This window comes from Poromitra crassiceps (assembly GCF_964638095.1).
Source record: "Poromitra crassiceps genome assembly, chromosome: 8".
Lineage (NCBI taxonomy): Eukaryota > Metazoa > Chordata > Actinopteri > Beryciformes > Melamphaidae > Poromitra > Poromitra crassiceps.
Genome location: NC_139629.1, coordinates 37698219 through 37724134, shown reverse-complemented (window position 1 = coordinate 37724134; position 25916 = coordinate 37698219). Strand labels below are relative to the sequence as shown.

Below are 25916 nucleotides of genomic sequence, written 5' to 3'. Positions count from 1 at the left end.
TACGTGAAGGCAGCACGAGACAACAACGAAGATGGCGTGTTGCGCGAACAGTTTTTGTTGTCAATGTTGCTGCAGGGATGGAGAGACGCGTACACCTGAAGAGCTGGTAAGGATGGGTGCAATTAATCTGTAAAGTGCACATGTCTAAGCGTCAAGATGAGACATGTTGGCAGAACTTGAGTCAATAAGCTTTCCTTATTGCTTCCTTCTGGCTTGCTCCACCCTCCTGTGCTCGGTTTATTCTGTTGTATTACAAACTAACTGACGTTACAGTAAATCCGTCATAAATGCGTAAATGCATACTGGACAACTGTGCATGTTTCCCATAATGGAGTTCAGTTTCAACGTAGCCATGATATGCCTCGTTCACTCTAATGAAAAGGTCACGTCAAATCCATTGAACAAATAATGCGATTTAACATTGCCTTATCCTAACATGTTAAAACATCGTTTAAGACGTTTCCGACGTGTTATGATCCATGCTATCCACCAAGCAGCAGTTAATGATAACAATAATTAAACTTTAGACTTGATCCCGTAGACTGTCCTCCCAGATAACGAGCGGCAGCGAGCAGTGTACCAATTCTAAAAGTTGAGATTTAATTGAATTAAAGTGGTTCTTGTTGGATCACCTGTATGCCGAATTTACTAGAAGACTGTATACAATCTTCTAGTAAATTCTGCATGAATGCCGAAAATGATACATCGTTTACGGCGAGTTAAGTTATGGTGTCACTGGTCTGTCAGGTAGCCTATGCATTTGCCTCGAAGCAAGGTGACATAAGCTACCACATTTCTGAACAGACTCTGGTCTGACACCATGATTAGCTTATTATGGGGTTATTTTTTATAGCAAATATGTAGCTTGTTCAGCTTGCTGACAAGGTCTAGGTTGTGAATTTATCCGCACACACACACACTCACTCACTCACTCACTCACTCACGTGCACACATCTGCGTGTGTGTGTGTGGTGGGGAGGGGGGCTGGTCTCTTGGGGCTGGTGCCTAGGTCATTGGGGTTGAAACCCCTTTAGCTAACAATTAACCAGCTGTTGAGAGAACAGTGAGTGAGCATGAATATTCTGTCTTTGTTAGCAGGTCCTGACATCTTGTCGCTGACTGCGAATCTACGAACAAGTGAAAATGAGCTTCAAGCTCGCCACCTGTTTTGTCTACGAAGCAGACATTTTAAAGTATAACCCCAATAAAGTATATCAATTAATGGTATGATCAATCATTCAAAATATCCAATAATTCCTACCATCAAGGCTAAGCTCTCTGATGACAACATGACACCACCACCAAAAAATCAGTGAGACAAGGCAAAATCTACAAACTCACTCTAGTCTATCTCTCGAACACACAAGGGCTGCGCGCGTGCCCGCGTGCGCACGCACACACACACACACACACACACACACACACACACATGTATTTCAAGGCTACCAACAGAACATCAAACAAGAACAACTAGTTAAACTAGACAAAACGACTTCCTTGTTCCTTCTTATACCATAGTAAAGGTCAGTGAGATGTAGGGCAACATTTTCAGGCTCTTGGGTAATGCTAAAGGAGAAACTCTCCCAGCTGGGCGTGCCCGACCCCATCTGCAGATGGACCACAGACTTGCTGACTGACGGGAAGCAGCACGTGAGGCTGGGTAAGCACATAACTGACTTTCGGTCTATCAGCACCGGTGCTGTCCAGGGCGGTGTCCTCTCTCGTCTCTCCCTACTTCTTCGGTCTGTACACCAACAGCTGCACCTCCAGTCACCAGTCCGTCAAGCTCCTGAAGTTCGCGGACGATACCACCCTCATAGGGCTCATCACAGACGGAGATGTGTCGCAATACAGACAGGAAGTTGACCATGGTGCAGTCAAAACAACCTGGTGTTAAAAGCTAAAAAAAGAATGGAGATGATTGTGGATTACAGGAGGAACAAAGCCCCACCTTCCCCCATCACCCTGGGTGACTCCCCAATCAACACTGTGGAGTCCTTCCGCTTCCTGGGGACGATCATCAGTCACGACCTAAAATGGGAGCTGAACATCAGAGCTCTCACCAAGAAGGCACAGCAGAGGATGTACTTTGTACGGCAGCTGAAGAAAGTGCCAAAGGCCACGATGGTGCACTTCTACACCTCCATCGTTGAGTCCATCCTCACCTCCTCCATCACCGTCTGGTATGCTGCTGCCACTCTCAAAGACATCAACAGACTTCAGCGCATCATCCGCTGCGCTGAGAAGATAATCTGATGCAACCTGCCATCCCTCCAGGACCTGCATGCAGCCAGGACACTGAAGCGGTCTCCCAAGATCATGGCCGATCCCTCCCAGTCCCACCCTGGCCACAAACTCTTTAAGACACTCCCCCACGGCAAGAGACTGAGGTCTGCTAAGACCAGAACCACCTGCCACAACACCAGCTTCTTCCCAACCGCTATCAGCCTCACCAACAAGGCCCGGAAACCCAGTTATAGACTATAATAAAATATATATATAATCAAAACAAATACATACAAAAACAAATAATTGTTAGTGGCCAAATTAACTCTAAAATCGCGCAATACATTTATAACATAGTTTCCCTTCTTTTCCAGGCAATCCTTGGGGAAATCCATGATGAAGAAGATGAAATTCTACCCAGGAAGGATTATGAGGTGAGAAACCCCTCATCTAGAGAATAAAAGGATTACAGTGAAGCTCTAGTTCTCCTTATTTAGGGGGTTAATGCTACACCTGGGATACATTAAAATTATTAGGAATTTGTGTTTAAATTCTTACACAGGATTATTTTCTGCTTTAATAGAGCCTGGATTATGATCGCTGCATCAATGACCCGTACGTGGAGGTTCTGGAGGTGATGGATAACAAGGTAAGATAACATGACATTTGACTGATACCTGCTAGGAAATTGGGCTATTGCAGCAGTAATTTGTTCTTGGATACAGCAAAGAAAAATAGAACGCAAATAAGAATAAAGCTTATTTGGGTGAGGGGGGATTATATTTAAATATGGACCACTGACAATTCACTCTAACATATTAAAGCTATAATGTGTAACTTTTGTATTGTGGAACTTTTGTCTCCCCCTTCTGGCAGTGAGAGTGGCAGTATGTGTATGTATGTGGTGTCCGAAAAATGAGCTCCTGACTGTTTCCTTTGTTCTTCGATGTCATGCAAAAACAGGAAACGGCTATCAACGCTCTGATGCAATACAAAACATCTCCTTTGTACCGTCCATGTTATTTCCACATTGCAACTTAGAAGGTCATGAACACACCGAAGTCGGCAAGAGCAACTTCCCAGCTCGGGAAATGGGACAACTCTCTCTGTATTCCACAGTAGACCAGCGTTTTCAATCTGGTGTCTGTGGCAACATTCCCACGCTGGCCTGGAACATGCGCACCAGAGACTTCCGCCCGACTGAGCTGGCTAATTTACAGTTAGCCTTCTGCTAACTTGAATGTGGATAAAATAATTACATTTTGCGGCTCTTCTAGAATTTCCAAATGTTATCGGAACGAATGGATCAGATTCAGATTCAGATTCATTTATTTAAAGAATGGGACTTTACACGTTAATGAACAGTACAGCCGTACAGTAAACATGCCAGGTTATAGCCCAAGGGCTAGTTTCCACCTGTAGTCCCATGGCAGGTTGATGTAATCATGAAAGAGAGAAAAAAATAATAATAGTACTAAAAAGATTAATAGTACAGAAGATTAGTAAAACCAAAAATGATTAAAACACACAATTAATAGTACCAAAAAATTAATAGTACAAAAGGTTAGTAAAACCTAAAATGAATAAAACACACAGAGCATGCAGCGATATGTTAGGTGTACTGTCCATGGTTAGGTGTGATCACATTGCTGGTTTGATCTGAGCCATAGTTTCAACTGGCCTTTGAAGGTGGCGAGACTAGGGCATTCTCTAATAGAGGTAGGTAGGTAGATTATTCCAGAGGGTGCTTCCCATGAAGGATAAGGTCTTCTGGCTAAAGGAAGTTTTTCTAAAGGGGACCTCACAGACCTTGTTCGTGATGGCCCGAGTGACACGGGTCGAGTTGGCAGTCGAACGATATTTGATGAAGTCAGCAAGAGGAGGCGGCGCCAGTCCATGTAGAACTTTGTATATTAGACAGGCAGAGGTGAAATTTCTGATGGTTGTGTGACGATCAAAACTCCACTCCACTGGTTTACGGCCCTGATGGAGTAGGCTACGGCTAGGCTTTGACAAATGCTGCATTCACATGCTGCTTCCATTGTCCCTTTTTCTGAGCTGGAAAGTCATTTTTCCTCTGTGTGTTCATGAGTTTCTAAGTGGTAATGTGGGAACAACATGGACGCTGCAAAGAAGACGTGTTGTATGTTACTGCTCAGAGCGTTTAAACAACACGTTGAAGCTGTTTCCAGTTTGGTGTGACAACAAGAGCAAAGGAAACGGCCTGAGAGCTCATTTTCCCGACACCACATGAATGCAGCGCACGTACTCTCGCTGCCACAAGGGGGAGATAAATGTGCATTAAAAAGGTTACGCACTCCAGCTTTTGAAGAAAGTGTCTAGGAGTCTAGGTGTACAACTACGGTACATGTGTTGTAATAGTGTCAATATGTACAGATTCTTATGCAGCAAATGTGCAGAAATATTGTATGTACAGATCATCAAATGTGCAAGCAAATTGCATAAGTCAAAAACTATACACCCACCTACGTATATGGAAAACCAAATGGGTCTACATTTAACACGTTGCCTACATAACAAGCGTGTTTGATAATGACCGCTTGAAATGACTTGGATAAACCAATCACGTTCCTTTCTGTGCATTCTTTTTAGATTATTTTCTATTTTTGTATTTGATCTTGTCACACGTGTATAATAAGATTCATTCATTTAGCATATATGCTGAATCTTATTATACACGTGTGACAAGATCCATACTTATCATAATGCTTACTCTGCACAAATATCCTTGGTTCTGGGTGTTGTATGTCACATGATTATGTGAAGATATTCTCATCTGCCAATAGAAAGCCAAAAAGTACGAAGCTGTGCGGTGGATACTCGTGTTCGCTATTGGAGTCACGGTTGGTCTGGTACGTGCTTTTGTGATATCTCGTTTTTTCCCCTCGCCCAATAAATATACAGCTTCTGAATACAACATGCTGCGAATAAACAGGGGATTCTGTGTCGCCGTCTCTTTCAGATGGGCCTGTTTGTGGACTCTTCTGTACGCCTCTTCAACCATCTCAAATTCACATTGGTCGGAAATTGTATCCTTTAAAACGCCTGTAGAAACTTCCCATGTGTAATGGAATTCCCCTGCACTTCAGTGTCAGTATGCCAGTTCAGGATGCTCAGGGATTCCGATTTGAGTTGCCTGATGTAAATATCATGTTGTATTATATTCAATGATCTGCAGAAGCTCTTGCTTATGATAATCATCATAACTCAAATACAATCATAACTCGGGTATAATAGCCAGGATACTGAGGCGTGTTTATATCTTTTTATATCCTTTTGTGGTAAGCATTCGCTTATGCATATAAATGCAAACAGGATAAGAGCAAGTCTCCACTCCAGAATACTTTGTGTATGTGAATACACTCATTAACACCCACATGAATAGGAGCTGTAAAGTCACACAGCACTCTGCGTGATGTTGGTGGTTTCTCTACCTTAGCTGAAGCCTTGTAGCTGTGGAGGAGTGCAGTGAGAAAGGCTGCCTGGCTCTCTCTCTCCTGATGCTTCTGGCCTTCAACATGACCTTCGTCTTCATCGCCAGTGTGCTCGTCCTCATTGAGGTACGACTGCTGAGGGGGCTTTTACAATATGACATCATGCTTTACAGGGTTGATACTGATATTTTTGAAACTGCAGCTGCCAGTCCCTAAACAACACAACTAATAGAGGGGTAGGGCTTGGCAATATATCAATATTAAATCGATATCGTGATATGAGACTAGATATTGTCTTAGATTTTGGATATGGTGATATGGCATAAGTGTTGTCTTTTCCATGGTTTTAAAGGCTGCATTACAGTAAAGTGATGTCATTTTCTGAAATTACCAGACTGTTCTAGCTGTTCTATTATTTTGCCTTTACCCACGTAGTCATTATATCCAGATTACTGATGATTATTTATCAAAAATCTCATTGTTTCAATATTTTGTGAAAGCACCAATAGTCTGTGAAGGAAACCCTGTCTTTGTGGGTTTTTTAAATCACATCCTTTTTATTAAACGTGCTTGTGACATCTCACATGTGGCTTTGACTTAACAACTGAACCTTTAGCCCACTTCAGAGAAAATACTGAGATATATTGTGTATCACCATTCAGGCTAAAAATACAGAGATATGATTTTTGGTCCATATTGCCCAGCCCTATACAGGAGAAAAATGTAAGATTGCTTTATTTATGAACGTGTTATAGGCACATCACAAAAGGTGCTTGACACTCGTCTCACACTTCGTCTCCTCTTATATCTTGCTGTATTACACAGTATAATAACAATAATAATAGTAATAATGATAATAATAAATCTTCACAAATGAGGACCACTTTTATGACTTTTGAAGTGTAATTCTTTTAATGTGATTTTCAGAAACCCCTTTCAAAAATCATGAAAGTGATCCTCATTTGTTAAGATTACCTTGCGGAAACACAAGCTTCGCTGTTTCATAAACTTTAGTTAACCACAGAACTTATTTCATGCATTTAACCGAAATCCCCATACGAAAAACACATTCACTTTTACACGTAAGAGCCGGAGGTGCTACAGTAACATCCAGGTCTTCCGGACGTGGTACTCTTTTAGATAGTGCCATCATCTCATACTGAGTCATAAGATCCTAATAACATGTTCTTGTCTTTTGATCTGCTGCTGTTCAGCCGCTCGCTGCAGGCTCTGGGATCCCAGAAATCAAAAGCTACTTGAACGGAGTGAAGATCCCCGGGATTGTCCGACTACGCACTTTAATCTGCAAGGCTGTTGGAGTCATATTCACTGTTGCTGGAGGTATAGTATGTTGTATCCTGCCAATTGTGTACGATGAAGGCAGAAGTACTTAAAATATGACTGATATAGAGAGCCAAAGTTGCCCCTTCCGGTAGGGCCCTATACGAACCAACGTAGGAAAGAAATATGAGTGGTGGTGAACGGCGAGAGACAATCATGTTTTCGATCCTGTTTGAATTGTGCCATGAAGTATACATGTGAGGTTTATCAATTCAAAAGATAACATTGCAAGCCAAGAAAGTCGCAGTTAAACTGTTGCTCTATAAGTTATAAATTAGAAAGACTACATACAACCAGTCGCTTAAGTCGCCTAAGACTCACTTTTTCAGGCTCCATCTGGGCCCTTCTTGAACTAACTTCTCTCTCTTTAAAAAAACACACACAAAAAAAACACTAACCTTAACTTGTACCACTGTGCCTTCAGAAGTTGTAGTTGTCATAGACTGTGTTCCATAGTTGATTGCTCTATTGCTGACAAGAATGTGTTATTGTAAGTCGCTTTGGATAAAAGCGTCTGCCAAATGACGTAATGTAATGTAATGTAAGTGACGTCATATCTTTCTCTCGCGCCAGGCCATGTTTGTGTTGGTTCGATGTATATTGTGCGAGACGAGAGATGTAGTTGATTGAGCGGTTTCATACAAAACTAAACGTTATGTTTCAGTTTTACGACAAAACTGCGACTTTGTTGACTTGCAAAGTTATCTTTTTATCTTCATGGCACAATTCAAAATGGATAAACAAATTATTGCCTTTCGCCGTTCACCACCACTCATATTTTTTCAGGCCATGGTTTGTATGCTAAAGCAGGAAGTGGGCGTGACTTTGGCTATCTATTATACGATGGTTATTTATTTCTCAGCTGACAGATATTTGAACTGTTTTATGTCATCTGATCAATGGGATGCACAGCTTGTCAGGGCAGTGAGAAGGGTTACATTTACATGTGATTATTGCCAATGCACCCATTAACGCAACAGTATGGTTAAGCCTTTTACATGATTGTGAAGTTACAAAAGTGAAGTGTACACATCAGAATCAGAATCAGAAAGACTTTAATGATCCCCGGGGGGAAATTGGGACAAGTTACAGTTGCTCGCACTCAGGCATGAAATATCCACAAATGTTCTGACTATTAATGCCACTAAAGCTGAAGTACTCTCCATATTATACTGGAGATACTGGAGATATAGTGACTTTGAATACAACACTGTGAGTAGGTGGGTGGACAGAGCCACTGACTCTGTGTGTGTCTTCTTCACTCAGGTCTTTTTGTGGGGAAGGAGGGTCCAATGATACACAGTGGAGCCATTGTGGGAGCCGGGCTTCCTCAGGTACAGAGCCACACCCACAAAGTGCCATGAACAGACACACACTGCACATCTGCACTGTGATTACCACCATCTGAAATGTCAGTATTTACATTTAGAGTTTGCTTTGAGATGAGCTTATATCAAGTGTATCATATCAACTACAGTATATCACAAGTGCTATTTAGTTGATCCCACTGTTAAATGGCCGACATCCAGTGGTTGGCGATTTGGAAAAGCTTATTTATTGAGTGACTCATTTATAAATGCAAGAATGGCCACATTATGGCTTCAGTGCACTCATCAGATATTACCTTCCTCAGTTTCAGAGCATCATTTTATTACCTTCCTCAGTTTCAGAGCATCACTTTTAAGAAGATAAAATTTGATTTCCCCTACTTCCGCTGTGACAGGTATGGCACACATACATATACAGTACACACACACACATACACACACACCAAAAATATTCTAAAATGAAATATCCCCCTTAAAGTACTTGAACACTGTTAACCAAACAGCTGTTGACGATGGCGTCACGAACAGGATTATCTACAGCCTTTCTCAGTAAGTCTGAATTGATTGTACCACACAGACAGACTCCTTTCCCACATAATGTCAGATAAATCAATACCAAGTTCCCCCTGCCACGCTTCTCTAATCCTCTCAGTAGAGGGCGCGTTGCAGTTGTCAAACAGACATACAAATCTAGAGATAAGATGCATACAAATCTAGAGATAAGATTCACCTTATATATTGATTTTGAATGAATATTGATGAATCTGGTCCAGACACTTTCCCTCTGTGGAGTGGCTGGAACAGGAGACTGGAGTTTGACTGTAACTGACAGTGATGTGCTGTTCCATACATTCTCCCATCACATTCTCTGAACCTGTTGTCCAGGGACAAGCGAGACTTTGTGTCAGCGGGGGCTGCTGCTGGAGTGGCTGCTGCCTTCGGTGCTCCCATAGGGGGCACTCTCTTCAGTCTGGAGGAAGGCTCCTCTTTCTGGAACCAGGCCCTCACCTGGAAAGTGGTGCGTCTCCTTATTCAGTGAGCTCTAAGAGGGCCAGGACATTTCTGTTCCCCCTGCAAACTCAATTTAATTGACAATGTTACCTCACTTGGTCTTCCTCAGTTATCTGCCAATTCATAGCAGTGGCCTTGTATCATCTATGACCCGGGTTCAATTCGCGGGCTTTACTAGCGCCTCCTCTGGTCAGATAGGACACCTTTTAGTAGGGAGGGGAACTGGGGGGAAATGCATGATCCTCCCACGTGCTATGTCCTGCCGGTGAAACCCCTCGCTGTCAGGTGAGAAAAGAAGCAGCTGCCGACTGTATGTGTCGGAGGAAGCATGTGCTAGTCTACAGCTCTCCCCAGATCGGCAGAGGGGGGTGGAAGCAGGAGGAGTTGGTCAGGTACAATTTGAGAGAAAATCTGAGAAAAAAGCGAGTGAGAGAAAAACAAGCTTGAATTTGCAGTAGATGGGACCAGATATGCAATTTTTCTATTTTTATGGACCAACCAACCAACCAGCCAACCAACAGAGTGACTTATAGGACTGTGGACTGTGTGTAGCTTTCAATAGGCACAATTTTATATCCATCAATTGGGAAGAGGACCAATGTAGGGCGGTCCCCGCCAGCTGCCTCAATCTATCATTGAGAAATGCTATTTTCTACAGTAATGGATAACATTAAGTATTAAGCATCAAGTATGATTATCTGCGTGTCCCTTCCCCAGCTCTTCTGTTCAATGTCGGCCACTTTCACCCTCAACTTTTTCCGTTCGGGAATCAACTTTAACAAGTGGGGCTCCTTCCAGCTCCCTGGCCTGCTCAACTTTGGAGAGTTCAAGGTAAAACGCACAGATTTACTGCTGATGCCATTTCTCAATTTTTGTGTGTGAAGAATATGATGTCAGATTGTAGCTCTCCATGTTGCGTACATGTTTTTATGCACATGTGCCTTACACATACACGCTAGGGTTCAACAAATATTTAGAAGTTAGAACTGTCGATGTTCTGTGCAGATATTCAATGTCTTTAAAGTAGAACTTCACCGAAAAACAATGCTGATTTATTTTGCACATTATCTCACACATAATCTGAAAACTGTAAACCGTTTTGCAGGCATTCATTTAGTTTGACAGTTATGGAGAGTTGAGTTGATTTGAGTTAAGTTGTGGACAAGTGGACTAGTGATGTCATTTGTGCATAAAAGACATCACAGTGGTCAATAACTCTCAATAATGGTGAAGTTCTCCTTTAAAGTTGACTGATTTCATGTAAAAAACTTGAATGCCTAAAAATTTAGGCATTTAGACACGTGGACCCTTAATCTCACCACTGGAACCCAGGATCAAAATAATATTTATTATTATTTTTTAACAACACCTTGGTCAATGCCCAGTGTCCAGATGGTGATAAGAACTGCCACCTATGGACAGCATTGGACCTGGCCTTCTTTGTCCTGATGGGCGTGGTGGGTGGCCTCCTGGGGGCATTCTTCAACTGTATCAACAAGAGCCTGACCAAGTATCGCATCAGACATATCCACCCCAAGGCCAAGTTTGTTAGGTGATTACACGCACGCACGCACACACACACGCACGCACGCACACATACACACACACACACACACACACACACACACACACACACACACACACACACACACACTCTCAATCAATCAATCAATCAATCAATCAATCACTCACTCACTCACTCACTCACTCAGACACACACACATTTCTTGGTGTCACTATTTTGCATGATCTTCGCTGGCATTCTAATACCAAAACAATCATAAAAAGTCCCAGCAACGGCTCTTCTTTTTCTTTTTTTTTTTTTTTAAGACTTAAGGATTTCACCCATAACAGCCAGATCCTCCTTCAGTTTTTTATCGCTGTATTATTGAGAGCATTCTCACTAGTTCCTTTACTGTATGGTTTGGTAATCTTACTGTGAAGGAGCGCAAATCCTTAAACAGAGTAGTGCGCCCCAAGACTACTGGTGCCAATTTGCCGGCTCTAGATGGATAAATGCTTTCTCATACATAATAGTAACAATAATAATAATAAATCCACTAAGATCGTAATGTTTTGCGAACGACTTGGCCCACTTGCAATACCTTTGTGGTCCACAGGGATGGCTGGATTAATGCATTCCGTTCTCAAAAGAGTATCATCCAATTTTGTTAAGGGACAGTTAGTTGGGATTATTATACTTCAACTATCAATAGTCAGTGTATTACCTACAGCTGTATAAAAGTGAAGACTAATAAATAAATATAAAGCTGTAACAACAATGATCTCCACCCCTTTCCAGGGTTCTGGAGAGCCTGTTGGTCACCATGGTGACAACAGTGGTGATGTTTGTGGCGTCCATGACGTTGGGCGAATGTCGTGACCTGGTCTCCCCCTCAACCCACAACACCACAGCACTGGTAAGCATCTCCTCTCTTCTACAACATGTTGGGCAGTAACATAACATACTCAGTAATATTATTACTTTAATATAATTCTACCTTCCCCCGTAACGAGTAGTAGCATTACAATTTCCAAAACCCTAATAATATTACAGTTACTCATCCAAGTAACTTCAAGTTCCTGCATTACTTTCTCCAGCGCTGGCACAGAGCTAAAATGATCCGCGGTAAAACAGCTCTGCGCCCGCTATGCTGTTGTTTTCTATGGGGAGAGCGCTGCCTCCCGGCTATGCGGCAGCGCTACCCTTTGGCCTATTTACCGCTGACTTTTCTCCGCTCTACCTCGCGGTGAGAGCCGAAAAGATCGCTTAATATCATGTGAAGGCAGCTTTAGGTGTGAGAATATAATCCCAACCAACTCCGGGAAACAAGCCCGACATGGAACGTTTTATGAGTATCAGGAAACGACGGCATCAGTTCCTCATGCTTGGAAAGCCTAGCATGACTAAATGAAGTGAGGCCAAACCAGTCTGCACTGATACGTCTAGTCAAGCTGTTTATTCATGTGCATGAACACCACAGAGAAGGTAGATTATAGTAGACACCACAGACAAGTCCATCATGTCAAGTAGGGACACAGGGACTGGAATCCAATGTAGTGGCCGTGCGTCAGTTGGCAGTGTTCGAACCTCAACAAATCAATACAAAAATGTAGATTTTCCTACTCTGGTTCAAAGTAAGGGAAATTAACTGTGGGCGTGACCGCCCTGCCCTCTCAGTTCAAATGTTGTCGTGCTAGTTTGGCTAGTTCCATCTTCCTGCTCGGAAGACATAGCTTGATGAAGCCATGCTACCTCATCCTTGACTTGACAGTTTGCCCATGTTAGCCTTTATTGTGCCTTTGATAAAGATGAGGACAAAGCAATGTCAACGAGAGTTAAAGTGGTTTGTATAACACGAGAAGCCCCCTAGCCCCTAGTGGCATGGTGTACTCCATTGCTCTTACTCAGCCATTTAGGTATTGCATTGTTACTATCGAATTATTTTAACCTCTTAAAGGATGGCTTTACCAATCATCAACTCACTTTGTATCATTATAATGTCGTTAATATAGAGAGGCAAAGTGAACGTCACTTCCTGCTTCAGCACTGTACCAGAGATTTTCTTCCGCAATTTATTTTCCCATAGACATTTCGTAAAATGCTTATAAAAATAGTTTTACTGGGTCAAACCAAACGCTTCAGCTATATTTAGAATCGGGAGAGACCATAGAACCATAGATCGAAAAAACAGTTTCTTTAAACCCGCATTTCTTTACGTTTTGGAAGTTCCAAAAGTTGTTCCAAACCAGACATACGTGTTTTGCTCCAGCCCCAAACTGGATAGATTTCAACTGAGAAAAGAAGCATACTTATTTGGATGTCATGTATAAAAAAGTTGCAAGGCTTCACAATAAAAATATTTGAAAACATAACAAGTCGTGATGTTTTTTTCCCTTTCATTTTCTCACACATTGGTGGCATATTTCTTGCTGTAGCGGCACACCTTGCTGAATGAAGTAATACTGCATTGTTCTTGAAATAAACACATGAACATATTTTTCCCCACATCCCGCCCAGGTGAAAACAGGCAGTGAGGACATCAACTCTACCATCCGCCAGTTTTTCTGTTCCAACAAGTCCTACAATGACATGGCCACGCTGTTCTTCAACCCCCAGGAGGCTGCCATCTACCAGCTCTTCCACCAGCATGGTGAGATGGACTGACACGCATGTGCACACAAACAAACACACACACACCTACACCTACACACACACACACACACACACACACACACACACACACACATAATGAATGGCTGACTGCCTTTCTCCATAGCTACCTTCAGCCCTGTCACTCTGTCGCTGTTCTTCCTGCTCTACTTCCTGTTGGCCTGTTGGACCTACGGTGTGTCAGTGCCTAGTGGTCTCTTTGTGCCAGCACTGCTGTGTGGGGCGTCGTTTGGACGTCTGGTGGCCAACCTCCTCAGCATGTAAGACACGCATCTTCATATTGTTCTAATGACCTACTTTTGAGAGTGGAGGTGATTCCTCCAAGAAATCTCTTCTTCTTCTATCATGGCATCCCATACTCAAAGGCGATTGTTGGGAAATTATTCACAATAGGTACATACAATGTTTTCCTCATCCGCTGCTCACTGCTGACTTTGTTTTGAGTGATGATGATGTAAAAGAGCCAGTGATGTCCACGATCCTAACTGGTTCTTCCTGTCTGTCCTATGTCAGAAACCTAGGAATTGACATCTACTCTGGGACCTATGCTCTGATTGGAGCAGCTGCCTTCCTCGGGGGCGTGGTCCGGATGACCATCAGTCTCACTGTCATCCTCATTGAATCCACCAATGAAATCACATACGGACTGCCCATCATGATAACGCTGATGGTATAAGTGTTGTGTTTATTTATTTCAACATACAGTATTTTATAGTACCGCAGGAATGAGCCAAAATCAGCCTAAGACCCGGATGTTAGCACTTCCGGTTCCCTTGTCTCAAACTCAATGGGATTTTTGTATGGCGATTTGGGTTAAATGCCTGAAATACATTTTTTTTTTTTTTTTTTTTAGATTATTTTTTGGGCATTTTTGCCTTTATTGAGATAGGACAGTAGGCAGACAGGAAAGTTGGGGAAAGAGAGAGGGCATGACACGCGGCATAGGACCCCAGGTCGGACCCAAACCCGCGTCAGCCGCACGAAGGACCGAGCCTCTGCTGCACGCGTGCCACCAGAACGCACAAGGTCTGTGGTTAAGAAAGGTTCATGAGACGGCGAACTTTGCGTTGAGCAAGATAATCTTCACAAATGAGGACCACTTTTATGACTTTTGAAGCGTTTTCTGAAAATCGCGATTAAAAAGATCACATTTATGCTTCAGAAATCATAAAAGTGATCCTTATTTGTGAAGTTTATCTTACTGAACACACAGTTCACCATTTCATAAACTTTTAATAACTACAGACCTTATTTCAGCCATTTAACCCAAATCCCCATACAAAAATCCCATTGATTTCTCGACAAGGCAAACCAGGAACTCGATGACTTCTGGGTTGACCTACAGAAATACGTCATCCCTGCGGTGCTCTACTCTGTCATTTAAGATGATTCCATGTGTCAGCTGATTCCAACTCCAACAATAATAAAATGCTGCCTTTATAGCTTTCCCTTCAATAGTGAGGAACTTATATAGTGGGGCTCAAAACAGCACCTATAGGTCGCTTCCGGAAAGAAGCGCCAAAATTGGCACAAATACTCCTTGTGGACTGTTATTTTGATAAAAGTAACTGGCCACGCAGAAATTTTATTTTTTTCCAAGATGGCCGCCATTTCCAGCCTGAAAACACTATTTTGGGGGCAACTTTGGGTAAAATTTTCCAATATGAATGATCTTGTTATCAAACCATACATTTATGACCACAGAGAAGCCAGATTTATTCCATGAAAATTTCAAAATGGCTGCCATTTTAAAGATGGCTGCCATTTCAGCCATGTTTACCATAGGATTTCACTGTCCAGGGCGATTTTGATGATTCTGGTGTCAAATGACAGGTTTTTAACTATGGAAATTTCAAAATTATACATCAGAAATTATTTGTATATCTCCTTTTGCCATTTACTCTGCATATATTTTCAAAGTAATGTGAAAATATGCATAAACAACAGTATTTTAGAGATTTAGTATTTTAGAGTAAATGGTAAAAGGAGATATACAAATGATTTCTGATGTATAATTTTGAAATTTCCATAGTTAAAAACCTGTCATTTGACACCAGAATCATCAAAATCGCCCTGGACAGTGAAATCCTATGGTAAAAATAGCAGAAATGGCAGCCATCTTTAACTCATTGAGTGCCAGCCACTTTTGGAGAACGGACGCTCCCAGTGCCAGAGTTTCAGAGCGTTTTCAGTGATCTCTCGAGGCCCACAGAATATTGTGTGATATTACTATGTAAACACCGAACACGCACAAAGAACGATGAGACTCTCTTCTATCATCTGCAAAAAAAAGTTTATTGATACCATTTTCCGTTCTTTAGTTATGAGCCGGAGAAGATAGGTTGTTTTGAGCAAAAAGACACGTTTCAAATTAGAAGCTGAGTTATTCCGCCTTTTGTGAAATGAAGCATTTCAAGCACATTCACTGAGTCTGAAGCTAATATTTTCTGATGTAGTGACGTGGTGTAGTTGTGTGGTGCCCTGCGTGCCCCACCCCCCTCTCCCCCCCTCAGCTGCAAACTCCTCCCCACACTAACACACAGCCTAACACGCACCCAGTCTATTTTCGGAGCGCTCCGTTTTTGTGCGCCGGCTCCCAGCGCGACACGGAAATGCCAAACCGGACTGCAGGGAAAGGTTTGGCCCTTCGGCGTCGGGTGCTGCCTTTCTGGCGGCTAATCGTGTGGAGAAACTATGCAGACAGACAGACAGAGGCAGAGGGGCTCAGTTGTGGGCGCGGATTGACTGCTGTTCGCAGCCAACGTCAGCTGCAGACAGAGCAATCTATATGGCTCTGGCTGCAGCATGAGCGGTTTCTCTTTCATCACGGGGCTTTTTCCTGTTGTTTTCCGGACCTTTGGTAAATGGTAAATGGCCTGCATTTATATAGCGCTTTTATCCAAAGCGCTTTACAATCAGTAGGTAGTCTACATTCACCCATTCATACACCGATGGCGGCAGGCTGCCACGCAGGGTACCTACACACCATCGGGAGCAAGGAGGGTTAAGTGTCTTGCCCAAGGACACAGCGACAGCAGCTGGGAGGGAGCGGGGATCGAACCGCCAACCCTTGCGTCATTGGCCGACCCGCTCTACCTCCTGAGCTAAAGCCGCCCCTTTCTCTAATCCTTTCTCTAATCTGGAGAGCACTGTCGCCACCTAATGAGTCCGTAAAATAGGTTATACACCTTCAATAGCTACAATATTTGTACAGGAGATGCCTGAGGCTTTGATCCACATCCCACCGTCAAAAAACGCAATTGACGAACATACTCGTCCTTGGCACTCAATGAGTTAAAATGGCAGCCATTTTGAAATTTTCATGGAATAAATCTGGCTTCTCTGTGGTCATAAATGTATGGTTTGATAACAAGATCATTCATATTGGACAATTCTACCCAAAGTTGCCCCCAAAATAGTGTTTTCAGGCTGGAAATGGTGGCCATCTTGGAAAAAAATAAAATTTCTCCGTGGCCAATTACTTTTCTCAAAATAACAGTCCACAAGGAGTATTTGTGCCAATTTTGGCGCTTCTTTCCGGAAGCGACCTAAAGGTGCTGTTTTGAGCCCCACTAATGGTAAAATAGCTGAAATGGCAGCCATCTTTGAAATGGCAGCCATTTAGAAATTTACATGGAACAAATCTGGCTTCTCTGTGGTCATAAATGTATGGTTTGATAACAAGATCATTCGTATTGGACAATTCTACCCAAAGTTGCCCCCAAAATAGTGTTTTTGGGGCGGGAAATGGCGGCCATCTTGGAAAGATCGAGATTTCTGCGTGGCCAGTTACTTTTATCAAAATAACAATCCACAAGGAGTATTTGTGCAAATTTTGGCGCTTCTTTCCGGAAGCGACCTACTTTACATTGAAAGTGCATTTTTTGAGCCCCACTAATAGATTCATTGACAAACGAGTAGTCCATCATTCACTAATGTATTACATGCTGGGTTGGTGTGATATCAGGTTGCCAAGTGGACAGGAGATTTCTTCAACAAAGGCATCTACGATATCCACATTGACCTGAGAGGAGTGCCACTGCTGGAGTGGGAGACAGAGGTGGAGATGGACAAGTAAGATGTTTCAATCAGAGACAAAGTTTGGACCAGTTGTAGCTCAAACGGTTATATGCAGTTGTATGTGGCGGAAAAGGCTCAATGTAGCTGGATAAATATACACTACATTAAGAGGAAAAATATCTACTTTTGATTTTGGGGTGAACTGTCCCTTTAACCTTAAAAAAGCAAAATTGGGTGAACCCTAACCTCTTCCTCCCACGTCTCTCAAAGGCTGACGGCCAGTGATATCATGGACCCCAACCTGACCTACGTCTACCCCCACACACGGGTCCAGTCTCTGGTGAGCATCCTGCGGACCACAGTGTACCACGCCTTCCCTGTGGTCACAGAGAACCGGCAGAACGAGCGCGACTTCATGAAGGGCAACATCCTGGTCAGCAACAACATCCACTTCAAGGTACGTCCCCACCGCAGGGTTTTTACATGTTTAGGTACGTCCCCACCGCATGTTTTTTACATGTTTAGGTACGTCCCCACCGCGTGGTTTTTACATGTTTAGGTACATCCTCGTCAAGCAATTGTGATGTCATTGATGATGTCACAATGTGTGGTCACTCGAGCAATTGTGATGTCATCAGTGAGTGATGTAGCAGGCGAGGCCACGCAGCAGCTGAGCTGTGGGCGAGGCCGCACAGCGGCCGAGATGCAGGGCGGCCGGCCGGCCACATGAGATATTGATGCTACCTACACAACCCAAAAAGGTTTTCCACATGAGATATTGATGTTACCTACTACACAAGCTGAAACGGTTGAGAACCAATGTAGGGAAGCACTTGCACCCTATCATCACTAGGGGGATGTAGAGAGCCTTGTTAAGAAGGGCTAATTCCAGTCTCACATAACAGACATAAGTGACAGTCAATTCATTTTGAAATGGACCCAACACACCAAGCAACACTTTATTCCACTCAAGTTTCAACTTTTAGGATATGTTGACCTGTTTTGCCTTCATCTCCTTCCATCCTAGTGGGTGGTCGAGAGCAGTGTGAATAAATTCCAAAAGTTAAGATTTTATTGAAATAAGGTGCTTTTCTGTTGATCACTTGTATCCCAAATTCACCTGAAGACCATATTGATTTATTTCTCTTAACAGGTGATACATTTTTTAAGCATATTTTAAGCAAAGAGGCCTCGGGACCTTGTTTCTATAGGCGTGCTAACCACTATGCCAACGGGCCTTTATACTGTGGAGTGAGTTTAACCAACTTAGTCGCTTTCTCGAGTTGAGGATGACTCCTTTGGAACACACACTTTTTTTAGATGCAGAATACTGCAGGCATTTGAAACAGTACAGTAGGAATTGTTTTTCATGTCACTCATCTCAAACGGTGGTCTTGAGTTTGGCCATAATGTGTTTTGGTGGGCCGGCGTCTCGTGTCTTCTGAGTCCCAGCAAAAGCCATGTATCAGTACACCCTCCCTCCCTCCACCCCCCCCTCCTGCTGTCCCTGTAGAAGTCCAGTGTGGTGTCGCGTGCGGGGGAGCAGCGGCGCCGCTGTCAGTCCATGAAGTCGTACCCGTCCAGCGAGCTGAAGAACGTGTGTGACGAGCACACTGCCGCCGCTGCTGCTGCCGAGTCCGCCGAGGAGGGAGAGGACATGCTCCAGCAGATGCTAGAGAGGAGGTACGGGGGAGACATACACACACGCATGCACGCACACACACACACACACACATACACACACAATCACAGGGTTAACTTCCCACGGTCATGGAAAACCTGGAAAAGTCATGAAATTTCAAAATCTCATTTTCCAGGCCTGGGAGTGCCATGGAATTAGTCACAATATGTGAAAGTTTTGGAAAAGGCATGGAATTTTGTTTTGTGTAATGACATTAATTGTTACAGTAATCTTCTGTGGACTGCATTTTAGTGGTTATTGTATTTTATATTCATATTTATTTGTATGGATCATGATTTTCTTTTCAATTGGCTGCAGAAGAATCAGAGTTGTTCTCTGCTTTAGTGTTGCATTGGCAGCATCCTCTACCCGTCCGAAGCAGCCGTTACTCACAGAGCAGGTCTAAGGAAACATTACCCTTAGTTCACACCAGGCGCTTTGCAGAAGCAGCGCTTAACAGAAGCTGAGTGCCACGCTAAACCGGTCACACCAGAAACGCTCTTTTCCTCAGCGCCTTTGCTCGGAGCTGCCCTCCCCCCGCTCACAACTTGCATTGACTTCACTTGAATGTGACGTTTAAGAAGGTGTGGGAAGCCTGATCACTGGTGACATGTAAACCTATGACCTAACCTCTGACCTGTTTGTTGTGTACCTCTTGCTGTCCGTGCAGACACGAGCCGTACCCCAACCTGTGCCCTGACCAGTCTCCCAGCGAGGAGTGGAGCATGGAGGAGCGCTTCAGACCGCTCACCTTCCACGGCCTCATCCTGCGCTCCCAGCTGGTCACCCTGCTCATCAGGGGGGTCTGCTACACCGAGAGCCAGTCGGTCAGTCACACACACACACACACACACACACACACACACACACACTGCTCATCAGGGGGGTCTGCTACACCGAGAGTCAGCTGTCTGAAGTCAGTCTTCCTTGTTCCGACAAAATCTAAAAGGTTTAATATTATCGTAAAGCTTCAAACGCTTTACAAACCCTGAAATGTCTATGGACTAAATGAATGGGACATTTACTTCTGGAACCAAGGCCATTGAGGAAGGGAGTGGACACATTTCAGGGTGTGTTTCTAACATATTAAATTGTCATTCTCTCCATCTACCTGTCTCTCTCCCCATGCCTTCTACCTGTCTCTCTCCCCATGCCTTCTACCTGTCTCTCTCCCCATGCCTTCTACCTGTCTCTCTCCCCATGCCTTCTACCTGTCTCTCTCCCCATGCCTTCTACCTGTCTCTCTCCCCATGCCTTCCATCACAGAGTGCCACTCAACCCAGATTGTCCTTTGCAGAGATGACTGAGGATTACCCACGTTACCCTGACATCCATGACTTGGACCTGGCGCTGCTCAATCCCCGCATGATAGTGGTACGAGTACGACCCATTCTGTCATTATGTAGAGCAGTGATTCTCAACCTCCCCCCCCCACCCCCAATTTGATTACTGTTGAATATGATTTTGTCCAGAATTACAAGGCTACCTGTAGTTTTGGTAAAGAGATAACAGTCAAACTATGATGAAAATGTATTGTTCTGCATAATTGTATTAACTTCTCATAAATTAAATAATGGTGAAGGTTAACAATTCATACATTTACTGGGGAGCCCCTGCAACCCCCTCAAGGACCCCAGGTGGTCCCCCACGTTGAGAACCACTGCTGTAACCACTGAGTACTGTCTGGATTGGAATAGGACAGAGCAATTTGAGTTTCCTAATCTGCACATTTGATGTTGTTGCTATAATTCTCCAATGGCCATGTTTGCAGGATGTCACTCCCTACATGAACCCATGTCCGTACACGGTGTCGCCGAACACGCACGTCTCCCAGGTCTTCAACCTGTTCAGGACCATGGGCCTGCGACACCTACCTGTGGTCAATGCTGTGGGCGAAGTAAGTAGCACTTTGGAAATGAGTATAGTCGCATTCCAAAATTATAAAGTTGAGGATTCAACGTTGGTTTTTGAAGGCTGAAATCAATATTTTGGGGTTGAAGCTGCCGATATTTTGTGCTGATAATAAGTAGATTTAAATTTGATTATATCCATGCCACAAATTATATAAGTATTCACAAAATGTGATTCTTGTCAGGGTGGAAAAGCGTGAAACAGCATTTAGACTAGAGGTGCATCAATACTGATACTGTTATCGGATACCGGTCCGATACTGGCTCAAATAGCTGGATTGGGTATCTGTGAAAATGGGCCGATCTGGTATCGGATACCATTATTTTAATAAATAATTCAGCACATTTATATGCATGTGTTTATTTGTTACATTCTCTTTTACAAAGTTAAGAAAGCAATGTTTAATTCAAGCCTGATGTTGCCTTACTCATAAAAGAATGATCCCAGTCTCTTGGGATCGGTACTCGGTCGGGCCGATACCCAAAGCCCAGGTATCGCTTTTGGGACTGAAAAAGTCAGACCGGTGCGTCCGTAATTTACACCATGAGACATCAAACAGCCTGTTGAAACAATGCTAATTTAAACTACAAAACTACAACAGTGCAGAGAGAGAGGAGGAGAGACTGTCAGGTAAGGGTTAACATGTGGAGTCATTTGAGAGAGAGGGGGGGGGGGACTGCCTTCTTGAAAACCAGCAGAGAAGGTCAGGTAAGGGTTAACAATCATGCTGTGTCTTGAGAAGAGTGAAAGAGAGAGGATGGTCAAGCAAGCTACAGTTTGCATGAAGAGAGTGAGCGTGAAGACAAAACTAAACAAGCGAATGTTACTTTAGCCTTGGTGTGAAGTACAGTATGTGTATGCGTGTAAGAGCGTTTGTGAGACTGACACAGACAAACAGCAGGATGAGAGAAGAGCAGCAACACCACACTCCACATAGTGTCTTTACAGGCCTATTTTGGTACAAACATTTACTTATACAATTCCATTCTACAACACGCCATGTGGCGGATAGCCCTCTGAGCGTTACTCGTCAAAAGCAAAATCTACTCGCATTTGGCGGTTGGTGACAGTTAATTTCGCAATATTGAACAATGTTATCGCACATGGCAGATTTTCCTCATATCGTGCAGGCCTACCCCCCATCCCTCCAACCCTGACTCTCTATGACCTTCCTATCCCTAGCTATGGCCCCTATTCCCTAGCTCCACCCCCTTCCCTAGCCCCACCCCCTCACTAAGTAAGTGTGTGTGTGTGTGTGTGTGTGCGTGTCCTGACTTTTGCATCTTCTGCCCCCCGGCCTCCCAGCGCTGTGGGAAAAATGTTAAAAAGTATTAGATTTGGCATTCTGAAATCTATTTGTGTCTCTAGTTTGCAGTGGATTATGTTGTCTAATGAGACACTTATTTGCCATGTCTTTCAGATTGTTGGGATAATAACAAGACATAATTTAACCCACGAGTTCCTTGAGGCCAAACTGCGACAGCACTACATCACTGTCTGACCCGCCTCTATAATGAACTGTTGACGTCTCGCCGTCCGTCAAACACAAACTCTGTTTACCCTGATCCTGAGCCTGGACTTCTGTCCATTCCCAATGCATGTACAGTATGCACTTCCAAACATACACAATACATATCCATATACACATTCATAATGGTACAAAGGGGGAACACAACTCGCTGATATGCGAGATCTTTGTCTTTTTATTGACTTGGGTATGAAATTTCCCTTTTCAACGTGCATCAGTGTTCAGAAAGAGTCAGCCATTAGCCTTTACAGTGCACTCTTCTTATAGTAATCTTTTTGGGACGGGTGAAATTGATCACTATAAGCGGATGAACATTATAACCTTTTTAATCCTTTCTTTTTCTCATGCAGATTACCATCTAATTGACATATGTGTCTTTATTAAATGAATACAGCACATATAAAGGAAACAGACAGCTTCGCGATTTACTCAATTTGATTGTTTTAAAAATAGTTAGCCTAGAGCTGTTTCAAACACAGTGATCTCTCCACAGACAGACAGACCGATGCACCAAGTTTGGCTGCTGCATCTGGTTGGCTGGTTTTTGGCAGTTTGTCATAAACTTGGAGACGCTTTTTCATTGAGAGAAAATCACTTTGTTTCTCCCCTTGTGATTTCAGTGTGCACGCAGCACCAGCCTCGGGTAGCCAGCCGGGAGCAGACGAGTTTCCACGGTAACGCAGCCGCTAAATACGTATCATGGGAGTAAAGTAAATTAAAGAAAAGAAAAAAGAATTACTGTCGTTTTAGACATTTTTCCCATTGTTCTTATATGTATGAAAAGACCCAAAATGATCACTGTAAGCGGACTGCTGATTACTATAAGTGAATTATTTAAACAGCATGTGAGTCCACTGTATATACATGTGAGCACTGTATATACCTGTAAGCACTGTATATACATGCAAGCACTGTACAGTATACTGTATACATGTAAGCCAGAAAGAAAGCTGATGATCATAATTAGGGACCAGTGAAATGGCTACAGTAGTATCGATGTTTGATGCTTCATGAACACTTCCTGTGCATGCACACTGTGAGCACTATTGAAGCAAATGGCACTGATGGGGAAACAAATGCAGAAATCTGATTGGCTGTTGACGCCCAATGATCACAAAGAGTTCAGCCGCCCGCAACCTTTTTCAGCCGACAAGCTTGTTGACATTAGTTTCCATGCTCCTTCAGCCTTATGGGAAATGAATGGAGCTCTTCAGAGACTTGCTCTGAAGAGGTCAGTCTGTGGTTATAGAGGTAAGGGGTACAACAAATATATTCTGTGCTACTAAAGTGAAATATTGCTTCAGGATGTCACGTTTTCTTTACTACCGTCATAACTGGATCTTCCCCTTGACCTCGGCTGACTACATTTGATCATTGTTGTCACTGTAGCACTTTTATTTTTGACTTGTTGTCTGTACTTTGTTTTGTTTACCGGGCATCTAAGTGGAATGCACTAATCCCATTTTGGCTTGCGACTACTGAGAGTTTGCTTCAGTTCATTCAGTGTTGAGCAAAACATTTTGAAACACCTCAAAAATCTGTCATTACATAGTTTTTTTTATTGCACTTGTAATATAAAGGCCCATATCCATACTACTCACCACCAGGGCTAAATACATGTTAGTGGGTAAGACCGTGGCAGTAGACAATTTCCCTAATCATAAATGGGGTTTATTATTTTTATAGATGGGGCAAATCAGTATAGTTCCAACTTCCTTATAACTTATGATTATCGCTATTAAAAACATTGATTTATGAACAAAATATATCTAAAGGCCCATTCACACATAGAACGATATAACTATAACCATTAAAACCATCACTCTGAGATGGAACCAAGAATATTGTTGTAGTTTGTCATTTTGGATGTTTTATAGTTATAGTTGTAGTATGAGGGCCATTCTATTTGCTTATAACGATTTATAGTTATCTTTATACTGTAGTTATCGTTCTAAGTGTGAATTAGCCTATTTAACATTACACCCAAACCAGCCATTTTGTGTCTAAAATACAGGAAGTAACACAATATAAATATTAGATGGCATGCGCTGACAAATTGTATGTTTCCCAATGGTTTCCCTGCAGTGGAGGAACAGCAAAAGGGATCTTTGTTTTACTTCCTGCATTTTCGACACAAAATGGCTGATTTGGGTGGGATGTGAAATAGGCGTATGGGCCTTAAAAGCTATGTTCTTTTCCTATGTGACAGATCTAGTTTGCGATCCACTGTGTTTGCACATGCATGTCCATTATCATAAGGGTTTTAATATGTATGTTTCTGGCCAGTTTTTCTAGTACATAATTTTATTGTGACTCCTCAAAGAAAAGGGACTAAAGATGTGACTCAAAGCAGAAGGTATGAACAAACTAACTTTGTTTTAGGTTGAGCAAACATGATGGCACATATGTATACATCAAGCATTCCCTATATGTACCTATTGTTTTATTTAAGAGATTATTTTTTATAAAAAAATATTTTTATTATTTGCTCACTGTGCTGTGATTGTTTCAGTCACATACGATTGCAGTTAAAAATGGACCAAGGCTGTCCAGGAAAATATTATTGTTTGTAGTCTAGCCATTGCTCACCTGTTATTATTAAGTGTTGTTTTTTTGTATCATCTATCCTTTACAAATACTATAAACGGCAATTTCTCTCTGCAGGTGGTATGGATCACATGAGATTAACTTAAGCAATGGACAAAATGATATGTATGATATACTCTAGCCAGACTTGAGAGTGTTTTGACAAATACATTTTGTGACATGCCTGTGTTTCATGTATCTACTGTATAATGGAGATGTAGGCATTGATGTGTGCTTGTTGGGGAAATTTGTAATTACTTGACTACAAATATAAGAAGCAAGCTCATGGCAAAATACTGCTCTCATAGAACAAAAAAAGCAGAAAGACCTCTGTCGTGTGCCTTTATTATTCTTCAAATAAAGGTCCTTCTGTTTTGTCAACCATACAAATTGCGGCCTTTTTTTATTCAATAGCTTTTATAAGCTTTAGAATTTGCAGCGTAATCTGTAGTATTATAATTGTGCTTTTCATTTTGCCCTTCCTGCGGTTGGCCCTCACCTGCCCCACACTGCTGGGGATCTACTTTGAAATAAAGGTGCTGAAAATGCTTCTTCAGTGATGTTATAGATTACAATAGATTACAAGAACCTTTTCTGGTTCCACACGAAGACCAAGGTTCTTTAAATAACCATTTCACAACTTTGCTTAGATACC

At 42.7% G+C, this 25916-nt stretch overlaps 1 protein-coding gene across 1 annotated transcript; it reads left to right on the top strand.

Annotated features, from left to right (window-relative positions):
• The first annotated feature begins 15 nt into the window (after window positions 1–15).
• On the top strand, window positions 16–25752 carry clcn6 (chloride channel 6). The gene is made up of 23 exons (XM_083641709.1): window positions 16–106; window positions 2601–2660; window positions 2810–2875; window positions 5034–5099; window positions 5210–5276; window positions 5701–5807; window positions 6896–7022; window positions 8289–8356; window positions 8687–8745; window positions 9236–9368; window positions 10079–10192; window positions 10747–10913; window positions 11664–11781; window positions 13383–13515; window positions 13642–13795; window positions 14049–14205; window positions 17503–17609; window positions 17826–18012; window positions 19069–19238; window positions 19907–20063; window positions 20503–20610; window positions 21008–21133; window positions 22568–25752. Exons 1-23 carry the CDS (start codon window positions 32–34, stop codon window positions 22646–22648), a joined length of 2607 nt encoding a protein of 868 aa, XP_083497835.1. The 5' UTR covers window positions 16–31; the 3' UTR covers window positions 22649–25752.
• Window positions 25753–25916: the final 164 nt, after the last annotated feature.